Source organism: Megalops cyprinoides, chromosome 21, assembly GCF_013368585.1.
Source record: "Megalops cyprinoides isolate fMegCyp1 chromosome 21, fMegCyp1.pri, whole genome shotgun sequence".
Taxonomy (NCBI): Eukaryota; Metazoa; Chordata; class Actinopteri; order Elopiformes; family Megalopidae; genus Megalops; species Megalops cyprinoides.
This window is the reverse complement of record NC_050603.1, coordinates 4,106,930-4,126,899: the sequence shown is the minus strand read 5'-3', so window position 1 is coordinate 4,126,899 and position 19,970 is coordinate 4,106,930. Positions and strand designations below refer to the sequence as shown.

The 19,970-nt window shown below is 48.6% G+C and overlaps 1 protein-coding gene across 2 annotated transcripts in view; it reads right to left on the bottom strand.

Annotated features, from left to right (window-relative positions):
* Positions 1-16,636, bottom strand: part of LOC118796579 (phosphatidylinositol 4-kinase beta-like) — a 29,056-nt gene extending 12,420 nt beyond the window's left edge. For both annotated transcript variants that reach the window (XM_036555549.1, XM_036555548.1), the window contains exons 1-2: positions 16,283-16,636; positions 3,996-5,000 (exon numbers count right to left, since the gene is read on the bottom strand). In XM_036555549.1, the coding sequence (XP_036411442.1) occupies positions 3,996-5,000 (1,005 nt within the window). In that variant the 5' untranslated portion in view covers positions 16,283-16,636. The remainder of the gene's footprint in view (positions 1-3,995; positions 5,001-16,282) is intronic.
* Positions 16,637-19,970: the final 3,334 nt, after the last annotated feature.

The window sequence follows — 19,970 nt, the reverse complement described above, 5'->3', positions numbered from 1 at the left end:
ACACATTACCAGAAATAATTAGAGATTAAAACAGGACCAGCTACATAGCATGCTTTACAACAGAGTATGCAATTAAAGGGAGCTGGCTGTAGTCACAGTTAAAAATTAGACTTTTCTAGATGAACCCACCATGTTAATCTCAGCAGATTTGGAGAGAGATCATCTACCTGCACATCTAAGTAAAGATGCTACACTCTGGGCGGCAGTTTAGCACAGAGGCATGGAGCAGGACTCAAAACCGAAAGGTTGCTGGTTCGATTTCCCGCTGGGGCACTCCTGCTGTACCCGTATGCAAGGTACTTAACCCAAAATTGCTTCGGTAAATATCCAGGTGTATAAATGGATAACACGTAAAAATAACTGTAATCTGCTTAAGTCGCTCTGGATAAAAGCATCTGATAAATGACAATAGTGTAATGTAAAGAGGCTCTGCTTCATCCAGAACAGTGTTAAAACCTCCTTTTACAATCTGGAGTGATATACTGCCACCAGCAAACAGGCTGCAAGACTGAAGCAGACAGTAACAGAGTAATCAGCACAACGGCCATGCAAACACAAAGGCTGCAGTGCGCTCCCGTCTGAGCCCTGCTTCTCAGCAAGGCGCTCGTTTACGGTGCTAATGGCTGCTCTGTACCTGGGCTCCGGCTCTTTCTGCTGCTCCAGCTGTATGCACTCTACGCAACCCACAATAATGAGAAAGTGAGTAAACAAACCAGATAAAAGCTTCATGCTTCACATTTCGTCATGACTGACTCAGCTCTGTCCTTTGGCAAACACCAGGCTCCCATATGAACAACCCCCCCACCCCCTCACCCCACCTCTACCTCCCATCCCCCTTCAAGGTAAACTGTTGCTGTGGCGACAGGTCAGCACAAGGGAGATGTATGGAGAACATAACATTAGTCATCGAGAGTAGAATGAGGAAATGTGTGAGGGAGGGGGGTTTATAATAGGTTACCATAGGTTAGTGTGAACGCAAAGCCCACATCGCTGTGACGAACCCCAATACAAACACAGACACCTTATCTCTGTAGGTGTGTAAATCACAGCCCAGTACACCCCCTCTGAAAGGCGTGCTGGGTGAGGCTATTCCTGCGATCTGTATGGGAGATATGATGTCTACTGAAGATCCAGGGCAGTGTAATAATGTCCCTGTATGTCCACTCTTAGTGGTGACACTGGGTCTGCAGGTATGATGTATTTGTCCATCACTGTTGACATCACAATGAACTGCTAAGTCAGCTGACTGTTTATTGTTGATGACATCACAGGCAGTAAAAGCCAAGCAGGTTGAATTGCGCAGGCCTGACCTTCAGTCGTCTGCTGCTCTCGGTATTGTGACATCACGCCAGGATACCAGCTACAGCCCAGCCATTGAGTCACACTGGCAAAAAGCCATCCTTACACTGACTTTCCCACAAGCTTCACCCTGCCAGCCGAGCACAGCTCAAAGCTGAACTTTTCACTCTGAGCACACGCAGCTTGGCCGGCCTCCAGCAGGTGGCGGCGGTGGCGATCACGGTCGGCCCGCTGATGGCCGCGAACGCTGCGACACCACCACCCTGCCGATGGGCCCGTTCACTGTACTCTGCTCGCCGACAACAGTTCTGAAGAGGGGGAGGACGGCGAGCGCCAGTGAGTGATCCAGGGGGGACACAGACTGTGAAGGTGAAAAAAGGGACACTTCAGGAAGAAGGGAAGGCAGATCTGAGAGCGGGAGGGAGAGACAGTGATGCTCCAAACAGCCAACAGCAAGGGTGGAGAGAGGGATTAAAGACACAGCTGGAGAGGGAAAGGAGAGCGAGAGCGAGAGATGGGAGGATATCTGCGGAGTGAGGGAGAGAGGAGAGAGAGAGAGAGGGAGGGAGAGACAGATGCAGCAGCAGGGCAGATGGGCGACCCGCCAGCGTCACGCGTAGAGGAAAAGGGAGGAGGAGGCCGAGCCGCGCGGAGGAACGATCCCTCCTGTTCTCACGACGCCCCAACACTCGGATTCCCCGCTCTCACCTCCAGGGAGAGGGAGGAGAGCCGATGAGGCTGCGCCACACCCACCCGCCTGTCACACGCAGCTGTACTGAAGATTACTCTACTTCCCTCCTCTCTGTGTTCAGTATTCTGACCTTTGACCCCCTCTGTAGCAGGCTGCCCCTCCCAGGGAGCTGGGAGTCTCGCCCCTACAGCAGGACCCACGGAAGACTGTTTCACGGAAAATCATCTGTACTCAACTTTACGACCATCTTACAGCATCATTTGACACGCACGTCCAATTGGAGCATGCAATACATTTTCATCGGCCTGGAAAGTAGTCAGCAAGTATTTGAAGAAAGTAAAACCAAAAAAAAAAAAAAACCAAGAAGCTGGTTCAACGTACCAACCACCTACCAAGCCAGCAGCTGCGTCCAACCAAGCACTTTCCCCGCAACACTCCCGAGTGCCCCGTGTTTTAGTGTGTATAATGAGGAGCTCGCACACGTGCGCACACACACACACGCACACACACACACACACACACACGCACGCACACACAGGCACCGGTCTTAGACACTTCAGCCTGCTAGTCACTCTGGATAAGAGCATATGTCAAATGGCAAAAAAATGAGTGCAAAGTGCACCTAATTAGGTGTCACGCACACACACACACACACACACATTCCACACACAAGTGCACAAACTCACACAGACACAAAAACAGTGGTGAGCACACTTGCATAGCACACAGAGCCAGCTGGACTCACACTACACTCCTGCTGGCTGACAGCTGGCCACTCCACCCAGGCGCTCCCCATCTCTCAAAAAACCCCCCACCCTTCCCCTCTCCAACTCCTCCTAAAAGCCCCCACTCCCCTCCCCCTCTCACTTCCCCTCCCCCTCCATCCCCCCCGGCCCCACAGTGACTCCAGGCTGTGACCTCTTCCACTTGACAATGGAGGCGGGACCCACAGAAAGCAACCAAACAGATGCCACACACCCACCTCCCCCACATCTGAACTCCATTCAAAACCAAACAAACCAAAGTGGCAAAGACATCCTTACACACCTCCCTCCCTGACCACAAGCAGAGAACAGCCTGCTTTTACAGCAGTGAGCAGAGGCCTGTGGTGTTCAGCGACCTGCCTGGACTGTGATCTGAACATGAGTGTGATCTGACACAGGGACCCCTTACACACCCATCTAAAATAACTGCCCAGAGTTCTGAATTTCATGAAAGACATTAGCATTTACCATATTTCTATATCTATCCAATATTAAAAGCTGTCTTTGGACGAGAACAGACAAAAGATCGTATAGGGGCTGCAGTTACACTAGTCAGCGTAACACACACACAAAAAATGTGAATGGGTGACTGTATTACTCCACAACAGGCAATGTGCTGCTATACAACGGTCAGTGTACTGTAGCACAATAGGCACTGTACTGCTCTATAATGGCCCAAGCACTGCCGAACAATGGAAAACATACTGTCGCACAATGCATAAAGTATTGCTCAACAACAGACGATGTACTGTGACGCGCTGGACCCTGCCGTGCGGCAGAGGGGCAGCGGTTCTGCCCGCACACGGTCCATGCCCCTGGGGCGGCAGTGTGGCAGACTGCTAAGGAGCAGGGCTTCTAACCGAAAGGTTGCTGGTTTGATTCCCTGCTTGGGAAATGCTGTTTTACCCTTGGGTGAGGTACTTAACCCAGAATTTCCTCAGTAAATATCCGGCTGTATAAATGGATAACATTGTAAAGAACTGTAACCTATGTAAGTCGCTTTGGATAAAAGCGTCTGCCAAACGAATAAATGTAAATGTAAATATAAGTACTGTAACCTATGGAAGTCGCTCTGGTTAAGAGTGTCTGCTAAATGACAATAATAATGAAGTGTAATATAATGTAATGTAATGTAATATAATGAAGTGTAATGTAATGTAGTGTAATGTAGCGTAATATAGTGTAATGTAGTGTAATGAATTGCGAGGCTGTGGCTGGGGGGGTGACCAGGCGGCCCTCACCTCCTCCTGGCTGCTCTCCACCTTGGGGTTGCTGGCCGTTCTCTTCAGACCGCCGCCAAGGCTGACGCTGGCCGCCGCGTCCGACTTGGAGCGCTGGTGGGTGCGCTTGGAAGGGGACAGGCAGGGCTCGGCCGCGGGGGGGCAGGGGGGCGGGGCGGGGTCGCGGCGTGGGGGCGGCCGGTGGCCCCCGGCGGGCTTCAGCTCCTCGGACATGATGAGCTTTCGGAGCCGGCTGCCGCGCGAGTGGCGCTGGGTGGAGATGTGCATGTCGGAGGAGTAGGCGCCCAGCAGCCAGGCGCACTGCAGCGAGAAGCTGATGCTCTGCCGGCAGCGGTGCACCACGTACGGCCGGATGGCGTCCCCGACGTCCTCGTCCATGTGCACGTACATGCTGAGCAGCTGCGGCAGGTACACGTCCACGTCCTCGTCCCGGAAGCTGAAGAGCCGGTTGCCGATGTAGGCCTGCACGCCTGGCTCCTTGGACTTGTACAGGTAGGAGATGGCCATGGAGATGTCGAAGAGCTTGGACTCGAAGAGCCGCAGGAGCCAGGACTGCTTGGCTGCGCCCCCCCGCGTCTGCCCCCGCCCCGCCCCCGGGGACGGCCTCCCCTCGCCCTCGCCCCCCTCCTCCTCGCGGATCCCGAGGGCCGGCCGCGCCTCCTCGCCCTCGCGGAGCCTGACCTTCTGCAGCACCTCCTGGCAGGCCCTCCTGGCCACCTCGGGGTCGATGAGCGGGCCGATCTCTGCCACGCCCTCGGAGATGACGCCCAGCGGTGGGCTGCCGCCCCGCACGCCGTCACTGCTGCTGCTGCTGCCGGGGCTGCCGGGGCCGGCCGAGCGGCACCGCTGATGCTGCAGGTGGCTGAAGCAGGAGGAGGACGAGGAGGAGGAGCTGGAGGGAGAGGAGGGGCAGGAGGAGGCAGAGGTGGAGGAGGCTGAGGGGCTCCGCTGGAGTTCCTCCATCTGGGCGGGAGACAGCGCCACGTCCGTGTCACCCATGGGCATCTGTGGGGGGGGGGACAGAGGGGGGGGTCAGGGATGGGTCAGTTCTGTGTACCCAGCATGCATTGCTCCTTTCCTGCTGTTCAGGAAGTGTAAACAGGGAGCCACACCATCTGCTCTTACCTTTAAAACACTGTAGCTACGTCCATATGCTCTGACTGTATCTATTCTGTCGCGTTGAAGTGTCGTACTAAAAGCTTTTGCAACTAGATACATGCAGAAAAAAACAAAAAATGACAAACCGTGCTTTTGCATCGAATCCCATCCTCACTACAAGCTTAGACTTACATAGCATATAAACACCTTCTCTGCTCTTATATGCTACGCTCTAACCTCACTAGGAACTTCACCTAACCTAACTAGGACTTATGCAGCATATATCAGCAGAGAAGGACATTGTCTGCATAACTTTCCACTTTCAGACAATTTATGACATTCATATATACACGACACATGTAAGCTGCAGCTCTTATGGGCTGTATGAACTGGGGAAATTAATCAGGTCTACTTTCCCCAGAATGCATCAGGATACTCTAGACTTTGGGGAGCAGCGATGTGACACATATTTACTTTTTGGCTGGTCTTGAATTGGTGGAGACGCAAGCTCCCGGCGAGTAGAGACAAGGACCCAGACACAACCTATCTGCAATGAAATCTGTCCCTGACGTTAAGCGTCTAATCTCAGCTCAGTGTTACACTTTCTCGTTTTTTTTTCCCTTCTCTTACGCAACACGGCTTACACAACGAGTCGCCTTTGAAGGCTCGCTCTAGATTTCACGTAATGGCCGCAGACTGAACACAATCAATTTCGAGGGACCAATCACAGAGAGATCGTCCCATATGGGGAAGTCCCACCTTTCTGCTCCGCTCATTACCGACAACGCGAGAGTACATCAGTTACACTCCGCTCCGAAGCTGTTAGCCCGAAAGGCTAATGTGCAACCTTGAAAGGCTTGTTAGCCAACAGGCTCCCCGGCTATTCGATCACATATCTAAAAGCTATAACTAATACATTACTCCAGGCAGCTGCATTGAGCAGATCCAGCTCTTCTTACAGATGCCACATTTTTTCCTGGTGAGATCAGATGTAACAGATCACAGGATTACGAAACTGGGGAATCAGCCTCATTAAATTCGAGATGGGTGTGAAATCTATTACTTCATAAGCACAGCATTCAAACCATATGACCACAGCATTCAAACCCATTTTCATAAATTGTATCTGCCAACAGGACACAACCACTGCTGCTGCGATTGGTTGAGATTTTGCATGAGGCTTACTGTGAGACTTTATCTTGGTCACTGCTCTGCAAAAATACTGAAACTTGCATAATCTCACACATATATGCATACTACAGCCATCACCAGAAAAAGCTTGCTCATGTCTTAACTGAAACTTTCATTCTATGAAAATATCTGAAGAATTGAAATAGATGAAAACTGAAAATTTAAATATCCAAAATGACACATGGAAACTCATTTCCACCAGAAGCCGAACGGCAAAACTTTCAGGCCATTTCTCACCAGAGGGAATGAATTAGTCCTGCTAGTTTAGGAAACAGTTCATTTAACAAGCAAAATGTCTGGGATGAACGTTTCAAACGAAAGTCGTCATCATCAGACGTGTCACTGGTTTCTAAACCGAATGCTATGGCTGGGTCACAGGCTCCCAGGGGAGCAGCGGAGTGCCAGGTGAGAGTGCGTGTGCGTGCGTGTGTAGGTCGCTGGCCGCCCGGCTGCAACCAGCTGCACCCCCCCCCCCCCCCCCCCCCCCGATCCCCTGCAGTGGAACATAGGCAGACCTAATCTTCCTGAGGGGATTTGGCTGTCACTGGCTGTGTCTGTCTGTCTGTGTGTGAGAGTGTGTGTGTGCGTGTGCGTGTGCGTGTGCATGTGCGTGTGCGTGTGATTGTGTAAGTGATGTTGAGAACGTGTGTGCATGGTTTTGTGTGCATGAGACAGCAGCATGGCATTGAAGCTAAGGGGCAGGGCTTGTAACTGAAAGGTCGCTGGTTCGATTCCCTGCTGAGGCACTGCTGATGTACCCTTGGGCAAGGTACTTAACCCACAAGTGCCTCAGTAAATGCCCACCTGTACAAATGGATACAGCTGTAATTTACTGCATGTATGAACGTCTGCTAAATGACAATAATGTAATATAATGCACGCATGCGTGTGCACCTCTGTGAGCGTGTGAGTGTGTGTGTGTGTGTGTGTGTGTGTGTGTGTGTTTGTGAGCCTGAGTGTGTATGTGCATGTTCCTCTGTGTGAGCTTGTGTCTGCATGCATTTTTTTTGTGCAGGCCACTCCTTCCTCATCTCTGCAGATTACTCCACTTGGCCCCCAGTTTACTCTGGCTTTGGTCAGCGGGGCAGACAGTGTGGTGTCTGACAGTTTTAAACCTACTGCTGTCTGACAGAGAGAAAGTGGGTCATGTGACCTCACAGCCCAAGAGCTTCAACCAGGCTTTTAAATGGGCCACTGTCTGCATGCACCGACATCAGAGAACATACACAACCCCAGAGATATCACAGACTTCCATTAGTGTCGACTTATGACAGATGCACTCAAACAACCTTCTTTGAAAGTAAGAGAGGATCTGGGAAATGCAGAGCCTCTTACAACATTGCAGGACTAGCAGACATCCTGCTGACCCTGCACCACCCAGCGCTAGGCCAAACCACACTGCTTCGCCTGCATACTCTGCCTTTATGTCCACTTTAAAATATCAATGTATCATTAAAATATCAATATCCGATTTGACTGAATCGACATCCGAGTCATTTAAACTGAGATTCACCAGAGGTGAATATTAAAAGCTGGCAGGCCTCAGCATGCTTGGACTGTAGAAAGGTCCGACCGCTAGATGTGGTCAAGACAATTAGCGCTCTCTCTCACTCAATAACTCACGCTGATCCACTTCAGTTGTACATCTACTGTCCAAATGAATTACAATTCTTACACAATGTTTATGCAAGTCCCAAGTGGGTGGGTGGGGTGGGTCTGTGGCCTGCTCTGTGAGGCCACCAAAGTGATTCCCACTTTGGTACAATAGAAGGAGTCAAGAGACGCAACAGAAATGCCACCATGGTGGGTGTCCACAGGAGGGGGGGGGGGGCAGTAACACACCCCCAGCTGACTGCTGTGGAATGTGCCTGTGTTATAAACCCCATGAAAATCACCTTTTCATGTGTGTGTGTGTGTGTGTGGGGGGGTTCCTTCCAGTTTGGTGGTCCTGCATTCCAACTGACGGAGTCACAGGCGCTGCTCAAGGACTACTGACCCCAGATCAGCTTTGTTTGACAGGGCCGATGCCCACCCACAAGCCAGACTGAGAGATCTGCATGTTTGCCCGCTGGCTCATGAAGACAGAAGATGCTGAAGCTTCTGCTTCTATTACTCCTGCTCAAGGAGGACCACGAAACAGCAGCTGGTGGTGGATATACGTGGACCTGGCACACAGCCTGGGAGGTAAATGTTTGCTTATCTTCTAGCATGAACTAATGCTGGTCCATTACGAAATGTTGACAAGACGAAGCCAATTAGGAGGGTTCTGGCTACGGCACAAACACGTCTGCTTCAGCTCGACTCACCTGGGCCCTGGGCCAGCCTCATAGCGTAACAGGGGATGAGCAACATACTGCTCTGCCTGGGTGAAATCGCCATGGAAACATTTCTGGCTCAGAGCCAGTGCAGCTGACCAGGAGGTCAGTGGAAGCGTGGCCTTGATCTAATTCCTCTCTGTCTCCAGCCCTCTCTTTCTACATGTAATTCCTTGCGTATCTGTCCATCTCTCCCTCGCGCGGATCGGCCAAGAGCGGCCCCACTTCTCTCAGCGCGTCTTATCAAGGAATGTACAAAGCAGCACAGCAGGTTCTGAGCCAGGCGTCCGCACGTGTGTCACCCCCACCCCACCCCACAGAGACGACGCTGCTGTCAACGGTAGCCGCGGTAACGTGAGCGCACCTCACGCGTGTGCGGACTCCTGACCTCGGCGTCAGCCCGGGAGGAAGCAGAACCGCTGAGCTGAAGCCAGGCCTGTGCGGTGGCCTTTCTTGGCTGAGCGCTTTGTCGCACAGAAGCTGCTTTTGTTTGTGAGTTTTTTATAGCCGCTGCGTAAGGCACTGACAGCTTGCTAATATGCATACGCGACAGATTGCTTGCGGTTCCACGTGCCAAAACCAACAACTATTTGGTTTTCGAAAGCAGCCTGTGTCAATGTGGAAGATTCCTTAGTCTTAGGGTGGGCACGATTACTCAAGCGCTCCGGTGCTACGAAAGGAACTGCGCTCAAACATTGCGAATGGTACCCGATTGCTGACAACTGTTGATTAAATATGATAGCAAATAAAAGATTCTGTTCAAATTTAAACAATTTACAACATTTACCATTTTAAACAAACACTGCCCTTAAAAATGGCACTTTTATCATAGAGAACACTATTCCAATACTAGTATTCTGTCATACTGTATAGTATTACTACTTACTATGAAGAAGTGCAACATGCCCTGGCAAGGATCTTCCATTTTTATCAATAACTGGAAATGTGCAGATTTGAGACAGTCCTGTAACGAAATGCTGGAGTTTTTACACTGAATGCGTTAAAAAAAAAAAAAAAACTTGGTTGAATCAGCAGAAAGAGTAATATGTCTCCAATATGTGCAACACCTATGTTGAAATACCACCAAAACACCAACGCTGACAGGATATGCAATCAAGGCTTGCAAACAAACCATTACACTGGAAAGGACGGAGAAAGCACAGCTATCGTTACATTCTCCAGGGCTACCACCCACAGAGCAGTAAGAAACGTTTTTTTAACCCAAATTTGCTTGTCCCATTCCCGGGTGGGCCACTGCTGTTGTTCCCTCAGGCAAGGTGCTTCACCCCAACAGCCTAAGCAAATTACCAACAGTATCAATGAATAAGTATGCAAAAACCGTAAGCTATGCAAGTCGCTCTGGATAAGCAAATGTGAAATGTAAATGTAATGTAAATGAGGAAACCACTGAGCTCCCCTTATATGATTCAAGGGATATGCTGTCGCTGAATTTCAACCCATCCCCGCCAACCCAAACGCACTGTTTGTATGGTGAGCTAATGTTAATTAGGAGTGCTTCACCCATTTGATTTCTAATGTAGTATCTGCAGCAATAGATCTTACCACAGCATCCATTGTGGCGGTGTGTAAAGTACAGAGGAATGATGCAGCTTATAAAGGTGATTTTCACATGAGTCTTGGTGAATTACTTCCATTAAAAAAGAGGGAAAGAAACAGGTTAAGTATGTGAGTTTTTATTATGAGAACCGACAGACAAGCTGGACAAGGATGTTCTTGCCCTTTCAATCCCTGGCTCTCCTTCAGAGTTTAGTTTCTGCTCTGTCTGAAGCGTTCCCTGAATCTGACCATGCACTGGTGGGGTATTGTTGGCCAGAGTCATGAACCGCGGACGGCCATTTCCCACAAGCAGACTGGGCCCGCCTCCTCTCTGAGAGAGCAGAGCAATGAGGCGCACCTGAAGCATGTGATCGCTGTGTGCAGATGAGATAGCTGTTGCACAAAACAAGGTGCGCTTCCTGTGGCACCAGTGTGCATGAGGGCAAGCCGACGCAACGTGTGGAGTTCAGCGATAAAGATCAAACGGACGCCATAACAACGCCGGAGCCCAGCCAGCTACCTCTCGCACAAGGAGAATACGCAGGTCCTGCTGCAGTTCACTTCCCACAGCATGCGTGCTCATTGACGATTGGCTCAGATGGGTCTCATCTGACCAATCAGAAGGTCCGCGCTCTAAGTGAAGTAAAAAGCAACAGCATTGACCTACTTCAGTGCTGAGGGATGTCTGTGCGATAAAATGATAACCCCATCCCAAGCCTAAATTTACATAACATAAACACACCAAGTTGCTAAGAGGTATGCTGCGTTCTTCTCTTCGGAGGAGTATATTTTATGATAGCACATCTAATATATCCAACTGGTGTAGTATGTCTAACTGGAAAACTTGAGTACTTGACACCTGAAGCACAGGTGTATAGCTGGATAGTCAATGGCCCTCACAAAGCTGATCTATGCATGCCTTATGCATCTATATACACATTACCTTGGGCTTCACCTGCTTCTATAACCACCTCAACTGCCCCTGAAGGCTACCTTCTTAACCACTCACAATAATACTGGGGCACCAATGAGTGTGAATCATGTCGTATGATGCAGACATAGTGTGGTGATTATTCGCTGATCGATTAGTGATTGATCGACCATGTGACACGAAGGGAAGTCCGCAAATTGAGCTGTTCTCCGGTTCCCCTGCTTCCTGCCAGAGCAGCGCACTGCGATTCCTTCCAGATGTGGGAGCCGCTGGCCGCTGCTCTGCGGAGGAGGAAACTCCTTCCCTCCGGAGTGCCCCACCCAGACGCTGTCAACAGGCTTCCCCCTGCACTCAACGCCCCCGAGCCGCCCGGGGGAACGCCGCTACACACCCTGCACACCGCCGCATTAGCGCCACCTGACCCTGAACGCCGGAGCCAGTTCCTGGCAGCCGCACTGTTCCCCCTCTGCCGGTTTCTAAAGAAAACACGGAAGTTTCGCCTTTCGACACCGACACCGCCGCACTTTATTTACAGAACTCAGCTGAGACAGAGCATTTGGCAGTGTGGAAGTTAGCAGCAACTAAATACCCCTCAGGGGGGGCAGAACAATGAGGCAGGGGGAAGAGAAACGCCACAAGCCTGTTCCCCAACGCCTTAATGCCCACAATCAGACCTTTAATCTCTGTATGTAAATCTTACTCCTTGTGCTGAGAGCTGGAGACACTAAAGGAGGTTGAGTCTGAGTGTGAATAGTTTTCCAGATAAACACCAGCTGTGGAACAGGCTGTCCCATGCCTCCTTTAAATGGCCTGGCTGATTTCGCTCTTCTGCAGCTGAGACCATCTTCACAGCCTGCTCAGTCAGTCAGCTACGACCTGGTAATGCCGTGACAGCTCTCACATGGCACATCCCATCCACCACTCTATCAGTGATGAGGCACTCAGGGGTACATCTGGCCTCCTGTTTCACAAGCCAACACACACACACACACACACACACACACACACCCTGCAGGCGGAACCTGATTACTGACTGAACACAAGATTAAAGTTCTGCCTGAGTCAACCCCCCCCCCCCCCCCCTCCACCCCCACAGGTGACACAGAGCAAAGAAAACCAGAATACAGTTTCCCCTTTTTCTCCACAGAATACTGCTCTCAGTGCAGTGCTGTGCCCACCTGCTCCAATCACATAAAAGCCCCAGCCACAACATACCACTGTCCTCAGTACAGTGCTGTGCCTGCCCGTACCTACACTCTCAGCGGTGCGGTGCAGTTTTCTGCAGATGGTGTCCGTGCCCCACAGTGCAGGACTCCTGCCTCAAGCAGGAGAGCAGGGTCAGGGCCAGCCTTCTGCAAAGCCAAACCTGCACTGAGCTTTATCAGAATTATTTCTGCTCTTAATGGCCTCCTGTAAGATGCATCTCTGCAGCTGAATTACTGAATGTTGATTGTAGATTGTAGCTGGCTGTGTTCACAGGAGCAGACTGACATCTAGCCTGATCACAAACATCCCCCTCATTAATTCTGCCCCTTTTGGCTGCAGGCGACACAGAGGCACACTCAGGGGAGAGCTGCTGATGGAAGCGGCAGCAGTGACGACCAGGATGGGAGATTCTGCGACTCTCCTCCCTTAATGCCGTCATTAGTAACCCTTTAAGCTGGAACTAAGGTAACACTGCTCAGGGTCACAACAGTTGCGCCCCTCCGGGAATCGCACCCGAAACACTTACCGTTATAAGCCCATTTCCTTAACAACATCACTCGGCTACATTTCCTCATACCAAGTGTACAGAAACAGTGTTCATTGTGCAAGACTCTACTTCGCTCACATCTACGGCTGTGTCTGCATTCACTGCGTTCAAAGAGACGGGGTGTCTGCAGCGCAGCAAAGCGCTGGCCCTCTCCCGAGTTCCCGCTCTTTCCCCCCCGTCACGGTCACCTCCCGCCGAGGTCTGCTCCTCTCCCCCGGCAGGGAAAACGCAGCCTCAGCAAAAGCCAGACGCGGCAGAGCCAAGCCACGTCCGCTGCGGAGGAAGCTCCGGGTAGCCAGCGAGAGACAGGGAACGCTTCCCTATGCCTGCGTCTCGGACTGCCAAACCAAACCCAGCGTCTAGAAAAGCAGGTCCGTTACACGCCATCCACACCAACAAGCCATTCTCACAGAGCGGTGAAAACTCACAGATAACATGTAGGTACAGTCGCATTACATGGGAATCAATGGTGTCCTCAACACCAGCTCCACAGGAAAATCATGCTGAAGATGGTGTGTACCAATAGTAATCCTGCCAAGGCAAGGATACATTACACTACATTGTATTATTGTCATTTAGCAGACGCTCTTATCCAAAGTGACTTAAATAGGCTACTATTTTATATGTTATCTATTTATACAGCTGGACATTTACTGAGACAACTCCAGGTTAAGTACCTTGCCCAAGGGTACAGCAGCAGTTCCCCAGCAGGGAATCAAATCAGCACCAATATAGATCTAGCCTAAGATGACGCCGATCTCTTCTTGGTACAGAATGTGAGTCAGCATTTCTGTAGAGTTCTCCTAACATTTTCACGTCTTTAACACCAAGAGGCAATTTTTGCTTTTTTTTTTTTTAATGGCATTTCATTTTAGTAAGCGGTGTCGCCAAACTGCGCTCGCTGTTGCCATGCAACAATATCCCCCACATACACAATCAGCCAACACCTTACTTGGACATTTCTACTCTTGGGCTGGGTCTGTACCAACCCACAGACCCATCCCAAAGTTGCTCAAGAAAAATCAATCTGGTATGGACACACAACACAATAACTGCCGCTATGACACACAAGCCGCTGCGGGTGAACTTTGGTTTGGGAGCGGCTTTAACCAGCACAGAGGCCCCTGTAGGGAACCGAGGCAAAGCCCCTTTCACAGGCGAAGCACCTCATCCATCACAGACCCACCCCGCAGTCATAGCACCGGCAGTTTCTTCTCCTGAAAACAGGGGGAAACGGCGCAGAAAGAAAGAGAAAACTGACTCTGGCCGAGGTAACAGACACCGCAAGGCTCCTGTAAGCACATCCATCTCAGAAAGGGCTGTCGCGGCAGTGAAGCCGGAGCCCGGGGTGGGGGGGTGGGGGCGACAAGGTCAGACGGGTCCGGTTCACGTTCAACTCCAAACGCTGGCCCCGCTGAACAATGATTTCTAACACGTTTTTTGCCTGCTTGGCAAAGCCCCCCGAGACAAGTACGTCCCATAAAATAGCAGCGGCTGGAGGAGGCTGTACAGGGATGCCAGCGGCCCGCAGCTGGCCAGATCTGGAATGTCTGACAGCCATACTGTGGGAGTCATTTCCACCCCTGTGAATGACCTGACAGCTCTGTCACTGAGCTCAGCAGCGGAGCTCTCTCTGCATCTGACACGGCACTGTGCTCTCTTTCTGAGAGAGTCCCAACGAGGCCAGACAGGAGCCTCTCTGATCTGGTGTGGAAAGACAGCTGGGGCTGCCACCACACTGAACAACACACCGGGGAAATACAGCATATGACAACGAGGTTTGTTTTCTTCTCAATCAGAGAATCCGACCTGGAAAATCTGTCACCACCTCCGCTGCAAAGATTGCAATTTGAGTATGTGTGTGGTGTGTTGCTACTTTTCCCTACAGAATTTTAACTTATCTTCTTGAAACAAGGCACTTTATATATATATTAGGACCACAGCTAACGGAGCATGCATTTATCCAGAAAAGTGACACTCAAGCAGCGAAGACATTTGTCAGTGTCCGCCGATAATGGACCAATGTAATGGACCAATATTATTTATTAGGTCTGAAACGCTGCTGTAAGTAATATGACTCAGGTTTTGAGCCACCAATAATCCCATCGCTAAATACTCGCATCGCTGTCCATATTTAATCACAGGGAAAACGCCTGTGTGGGTTTTCAGAGGCGAGCCGCGCGGTCAGCCGTGACCCGTGCCGCCACGCTCCACCGGAAAACCCCCCCGTCACTCCCACGATTCCGGAACCCCACGCACCGTTAATCACGCGCGGGGGCTCCGTGCAGTCATTACGCGAGGCCTCGAAATAAACACGACCACACGTTACAGCCTTCCTGCCACTCCGCGAAACCACGGAGGTGAATCACAGCAGCGGTCCTTTGTTTCTCCGATGCCATTTTTTCATTCATTAACGACACCACTGCACTTGCATGTTTAGCTAGATAATGTCAGCATAATCAAAGCGACACCCAGGTCTTTAAAAAAAAACAACGACTCTGAGATAAGGCGCAGGCAAAGACACATCGGTCCATAAAGCTGCCTAGTTTGGCACAAATTGTCTGCTAGCTTGCTGACAAGCCAGTAGACAACTACATTTCTTAGTCGTATACTGTTGTAAAAGTTGTATCCGTTACTCTGAAACGCTGTGTTTTGCACACGTTAAAACAACAACGTACAGCAACAGACACCCAGCTAGCGAACAGCGAACCGCGATTGCCTCCTAGATAGCGAACGCTGGCATTCTTAGTCCATCTTATCCAGTCAATGTTAGCCAAATACGCTAGAGATGAAAGACTACCAACCACGGTACCAAGCGCACAATCCCACTGCATCTCGCATCTCATTGCTACAGATGGCTAGATAGTTTGCCATTGTTTGCTCTGAACCTATAAAACGCCGTTTACCTCAACATAAAAAAGCTAACCTTAACTAGTATAGTTAGCTACTGTCAGCTAAGTTTGTCACTCTACCTGTGGGATACATTAGCCTACGACTTACATACATACATTGTCAGCTTTTCAACTAGGACATAAAATAAGAGATCACCAAGGAACGTAGCACCAGCGTATTTATTTTCCCCGATATCGAATTTAATTACCTAGCTACATGTCCACTTAGTCTGGCTAGGCTGCACAAGAATAAAAAATCGCTTAATTTCCTCGTTGGTCTTACCTTGCAGCATCTCGATGTCTTTAGTCACAAGATAGCTTATAAGGTATTTGATAAAGTAATATTTTATACGTTAGCCACCTACCATGCACTGCTAACACTTTCGTTCTCCTGTCGCAAGTACCTGCTAGTTAGGTTTTCAATTAGGTGAGAAAAAAGACAGACTTAACGTTAGCTAGAATCTCAACATCACTGACGGTTTGTAACAGCAAACTAGTTAGGAAAACGAGTTAGTCTATAAACTAAAACACCAAACGCACAACACCCTTACCTGGTAAGCAAGCTATTAGTCGAGTGAAATTCGGATGCTCTTCCGTATCTCCAGTTTTCACTGCTCCATCGGGGGAAATCTCCCGATCCCCCCACCCGATCGGCTCCCGACTTTCGGCAACTTGGCCGCAACCGAGGGCCCGGAGAGTCTGTCTGCTTCTGGCCTGCAGGGTCCTGAAAAATTCAATTTAAATTTAACCGGCGATGTCACAGCGGCGAGTGGGCGACGCTGACGGAATCAGAGTCCATTGGCTGGCACATGTACTCTAGAAAGGGCTAATCACCCGCAGATTATAAATCACGTATGGAGGATCATGACTGTAACGCTGCCTGTAAACGAGTCGCGTTGTCGGTAACCGCATTTAAAGCACAAGTTTGTGTTGTTGTTTTAAGGACCCCAAACGTTGCGGACGCACCGCGACAGCTGCCCAAATATGTGCCTGAACAATAAATAAAACTTCCTTAAACACAGTACGCAGTAGAACCGTGTTGTAATGTTTCCACCACTGCTGTTAATGCTATAAATGTATTGGATTAAGAAGCATGCGAGAATTACGCTGCTTTTTTAAACCGTATTTGTCTTCAAATAATGTTATATCCTCATCTGGTTTAACAGAAGACACATTTGGAATTATTTTAACTATAAGCAGTTCACCTGTCGAGCTTTTAATGCTTCTGTCCTACACAGTACAAATTGCGAATAATTTAACAGAGATTTCACCCTGAATGGGAAGAGGCGACGCAAGCAGTTACATAAAACTACTTAAAATTGTAGAACGTAAAGAGGGAATGATCAAGTTACTGCTTGCCATCAATATTGATATCCAACTATAGCAATGCCAAATTCCAACTGTTTGGCATTACTTGAACGTTTAATCATATGTTTTATATTAAACTTAATCAGTTTAATTCCTTGTCAGGCATTCGAATCTTGGAATTTTTCTTATTGTTAAGGGTTATCCAAATGGCAAATTATTGTGCTTATGACAGAGCTGTCTGAACATGCTCAGATGTGATCTATTGTATTCTGTATGTACTGTGATTTTTGAGACTTTTAGACGCATTTTTGTACCGTTGTTTGGTGCGTCTGTCTGAATAACAGGGTTTACCAAGTAGGAAAATTTCAATATGTAACTGATGCTCCACTCCAATAACTGGTATCGACGGGTATTTATATCAACCGATTATAACGAAGTTCCACGTGCCAAACATCGTATTACTATATACATCATGTTATCTACTCTCTATGAAGATAGATGACAAATAGCCACAGATCTTGTGGAAATTTTATAATACAATCCTATATTTTTTGTCATTCTGAATAAGGAAGAAAACGCATAAGCTGCTTTATTCTCCTACTCTTGCAGTACCTACACGTTTCTGAGGTTTTTGTGTCAGACATTTTCATCATGTAACATTTGCCGCAATGAACCTCATATTTATACACGCATCTTGTCCTGGAGCGCCCTCTCGTGGCTACATAGGGACATGGCAAGATTAGTTTCAAGCAAATGAGTATGGTAACTGAAAAAAATGTAATATAGTCATTTACTGCTTAATGTATGAATAATTCTGGATCAAGACTGGTATTATGAGTTATACACATATATAATTTACAGACCACCTACTGTTAATACAGGGATAAATCAAATTAAGGCATGTCATCCAACATAAAGTGCGAGTATTCCCACACTGTGTTTTTAAAATACCTTTCGCTCAGGCTCAATAATATGTCAGAGAAGGAAGATTTACAAAAATAAGGTCAGCGTTAAGCACCACGCCTGGTGCACCTGGGCAGCTGTATCTAAATATGCCAGGTGCTGAACGACTGGGCTTCAAGGCTGCTGGAATCCACCCCGCTGGAAAAAATCAGCAGGAAAGTTACAAGAGCAGCCTCCAGGCAAACGACATCAGCTGTACACACCTAGCTGTCAGCTCTGCTTCCCTGAATGCACAAAGGACGACCAGTATTCAACACCTGCGCCGATTAGCCACCCGTGTGAGATCTGTCATCCTTTTCTTCGAAGCTGTTGCATTTCAGGAATGTAGAATCTGTGTGAAAGCTCTACCATTTCTCTGCTGCTCAGGAGGAAAGGTGCCCCCTGGTGGCCAAGCAAGATGTTGACAACAGCAGTGACGTTCTGGCCAAGCATACTACAGGTTACGTCAACCAGGACATTCTATGCAGCATTTTAACAAATGTGTTTTTCTCTTGTGAGAAGCTTTAAGTTAACTGTTAATCAGTTAAAAAAAAACTACTGACAACAATGAGAAACATCCAACTATTACACCGCCAAAGAGAACACTTTGCATTTTTCAATAATCATCAACAGTACAGAGCATGGATGAATTCAGAGACTGACTGTTAAACCTTTACTTTTCAAGGCAACAAAAAAGTTGTACAAAACCAGTGCATTTCACCACAAACGTATATATATAACACAACATTTATTACAGTCAGGTTAGGAAAAATATATTCACATTAGATGGCGACACTTCTGTCTGGACTGGTTTTTGAAAAGGAAGCGCTAACGTCGATGTCATGTAAACACGCGACACAGAAACACAAGGACTCCCAACATGTAAGTGCATTCCAACTCACACACATAAAAAGGACCAGGATACACTGTGCTCTTCCCCATTCGCCAGGCCCGGGCTTTCCGTGCGCACGCCACCGCAGAAACAAAATGGGACGTACCCCTCAGGTCATAAATAAAGTGCAGAACACAGGCCACCAGAGGGTGAAGCCAGCCGAGTTTAGAGCTTAAACCCACCTCTATGAAACACCACTCTCCGCCAGGCTGAGCTTGGCTTTCATGGGTGTCATCCTAAAAAATAAATAAATAGCTTCAATTTTCAATTGACTAAAACTCATAGTGGTATCCTTCAAGTTAATGTATATCAAAAAATATAGAACTTTTGCAATGTTGCAGTAATAAAACTAATTAGTCTATTATTATTGTTATTATTATTATCATTATTACAGTAGCATGAATAAGTCTGTACCCACACATGATATTCTCATGGTAATAATCACTGTGTCAACAACAGGGTCGGGGGTCACATAATTCCAATTAAGCTGCATAAAATAAGTCTAAAAATTATTCTCTCTCAAATGCGATGCCATAATGCTCAATTCCATTTATTTCAGTGATTATTTCAATCTGACCTGGCTGTGTATTTCTGCCCAAGTGCAATTACCACTCCATTCGCGTCTTCCACTTTCAGTTTGAGCCTTCTCAACACTGCTGTCTGTCTGAAAGACAAATCACTCTCTCTCTCTCTCTCTCTCTCTCTCTCTCTCCTCCTGTCCATTCTCTCATTTTCTCCCACTTCTCCTCACATGACGTTCTGCCAAGTCTCACACTCGTACCAGCAGAACTCCTGTACTCTCTCTCCAGTACTGAATCAGCAATGGTTCCTCATCTTGCATGAGGCTGTTACGTGACGCTAGCATTACATACTTATGCACTGATCCAGGAATGCAAAACCGGACAGAATAGGGAAACTCAACCACTGACCTACTGTCCCACGCCCTCAGAAATGGGAAGCTAATTAAATTAGCTTCAATCATAGAAATCACCGTCTGTCACAGCCCATTGTCTTCATGCAGATGGTGCAGGGACTTACACAGACTGGGGCAAACTGGTGCACACAACCATCAAAGCACCTTGTCCAGTGGAGACAAT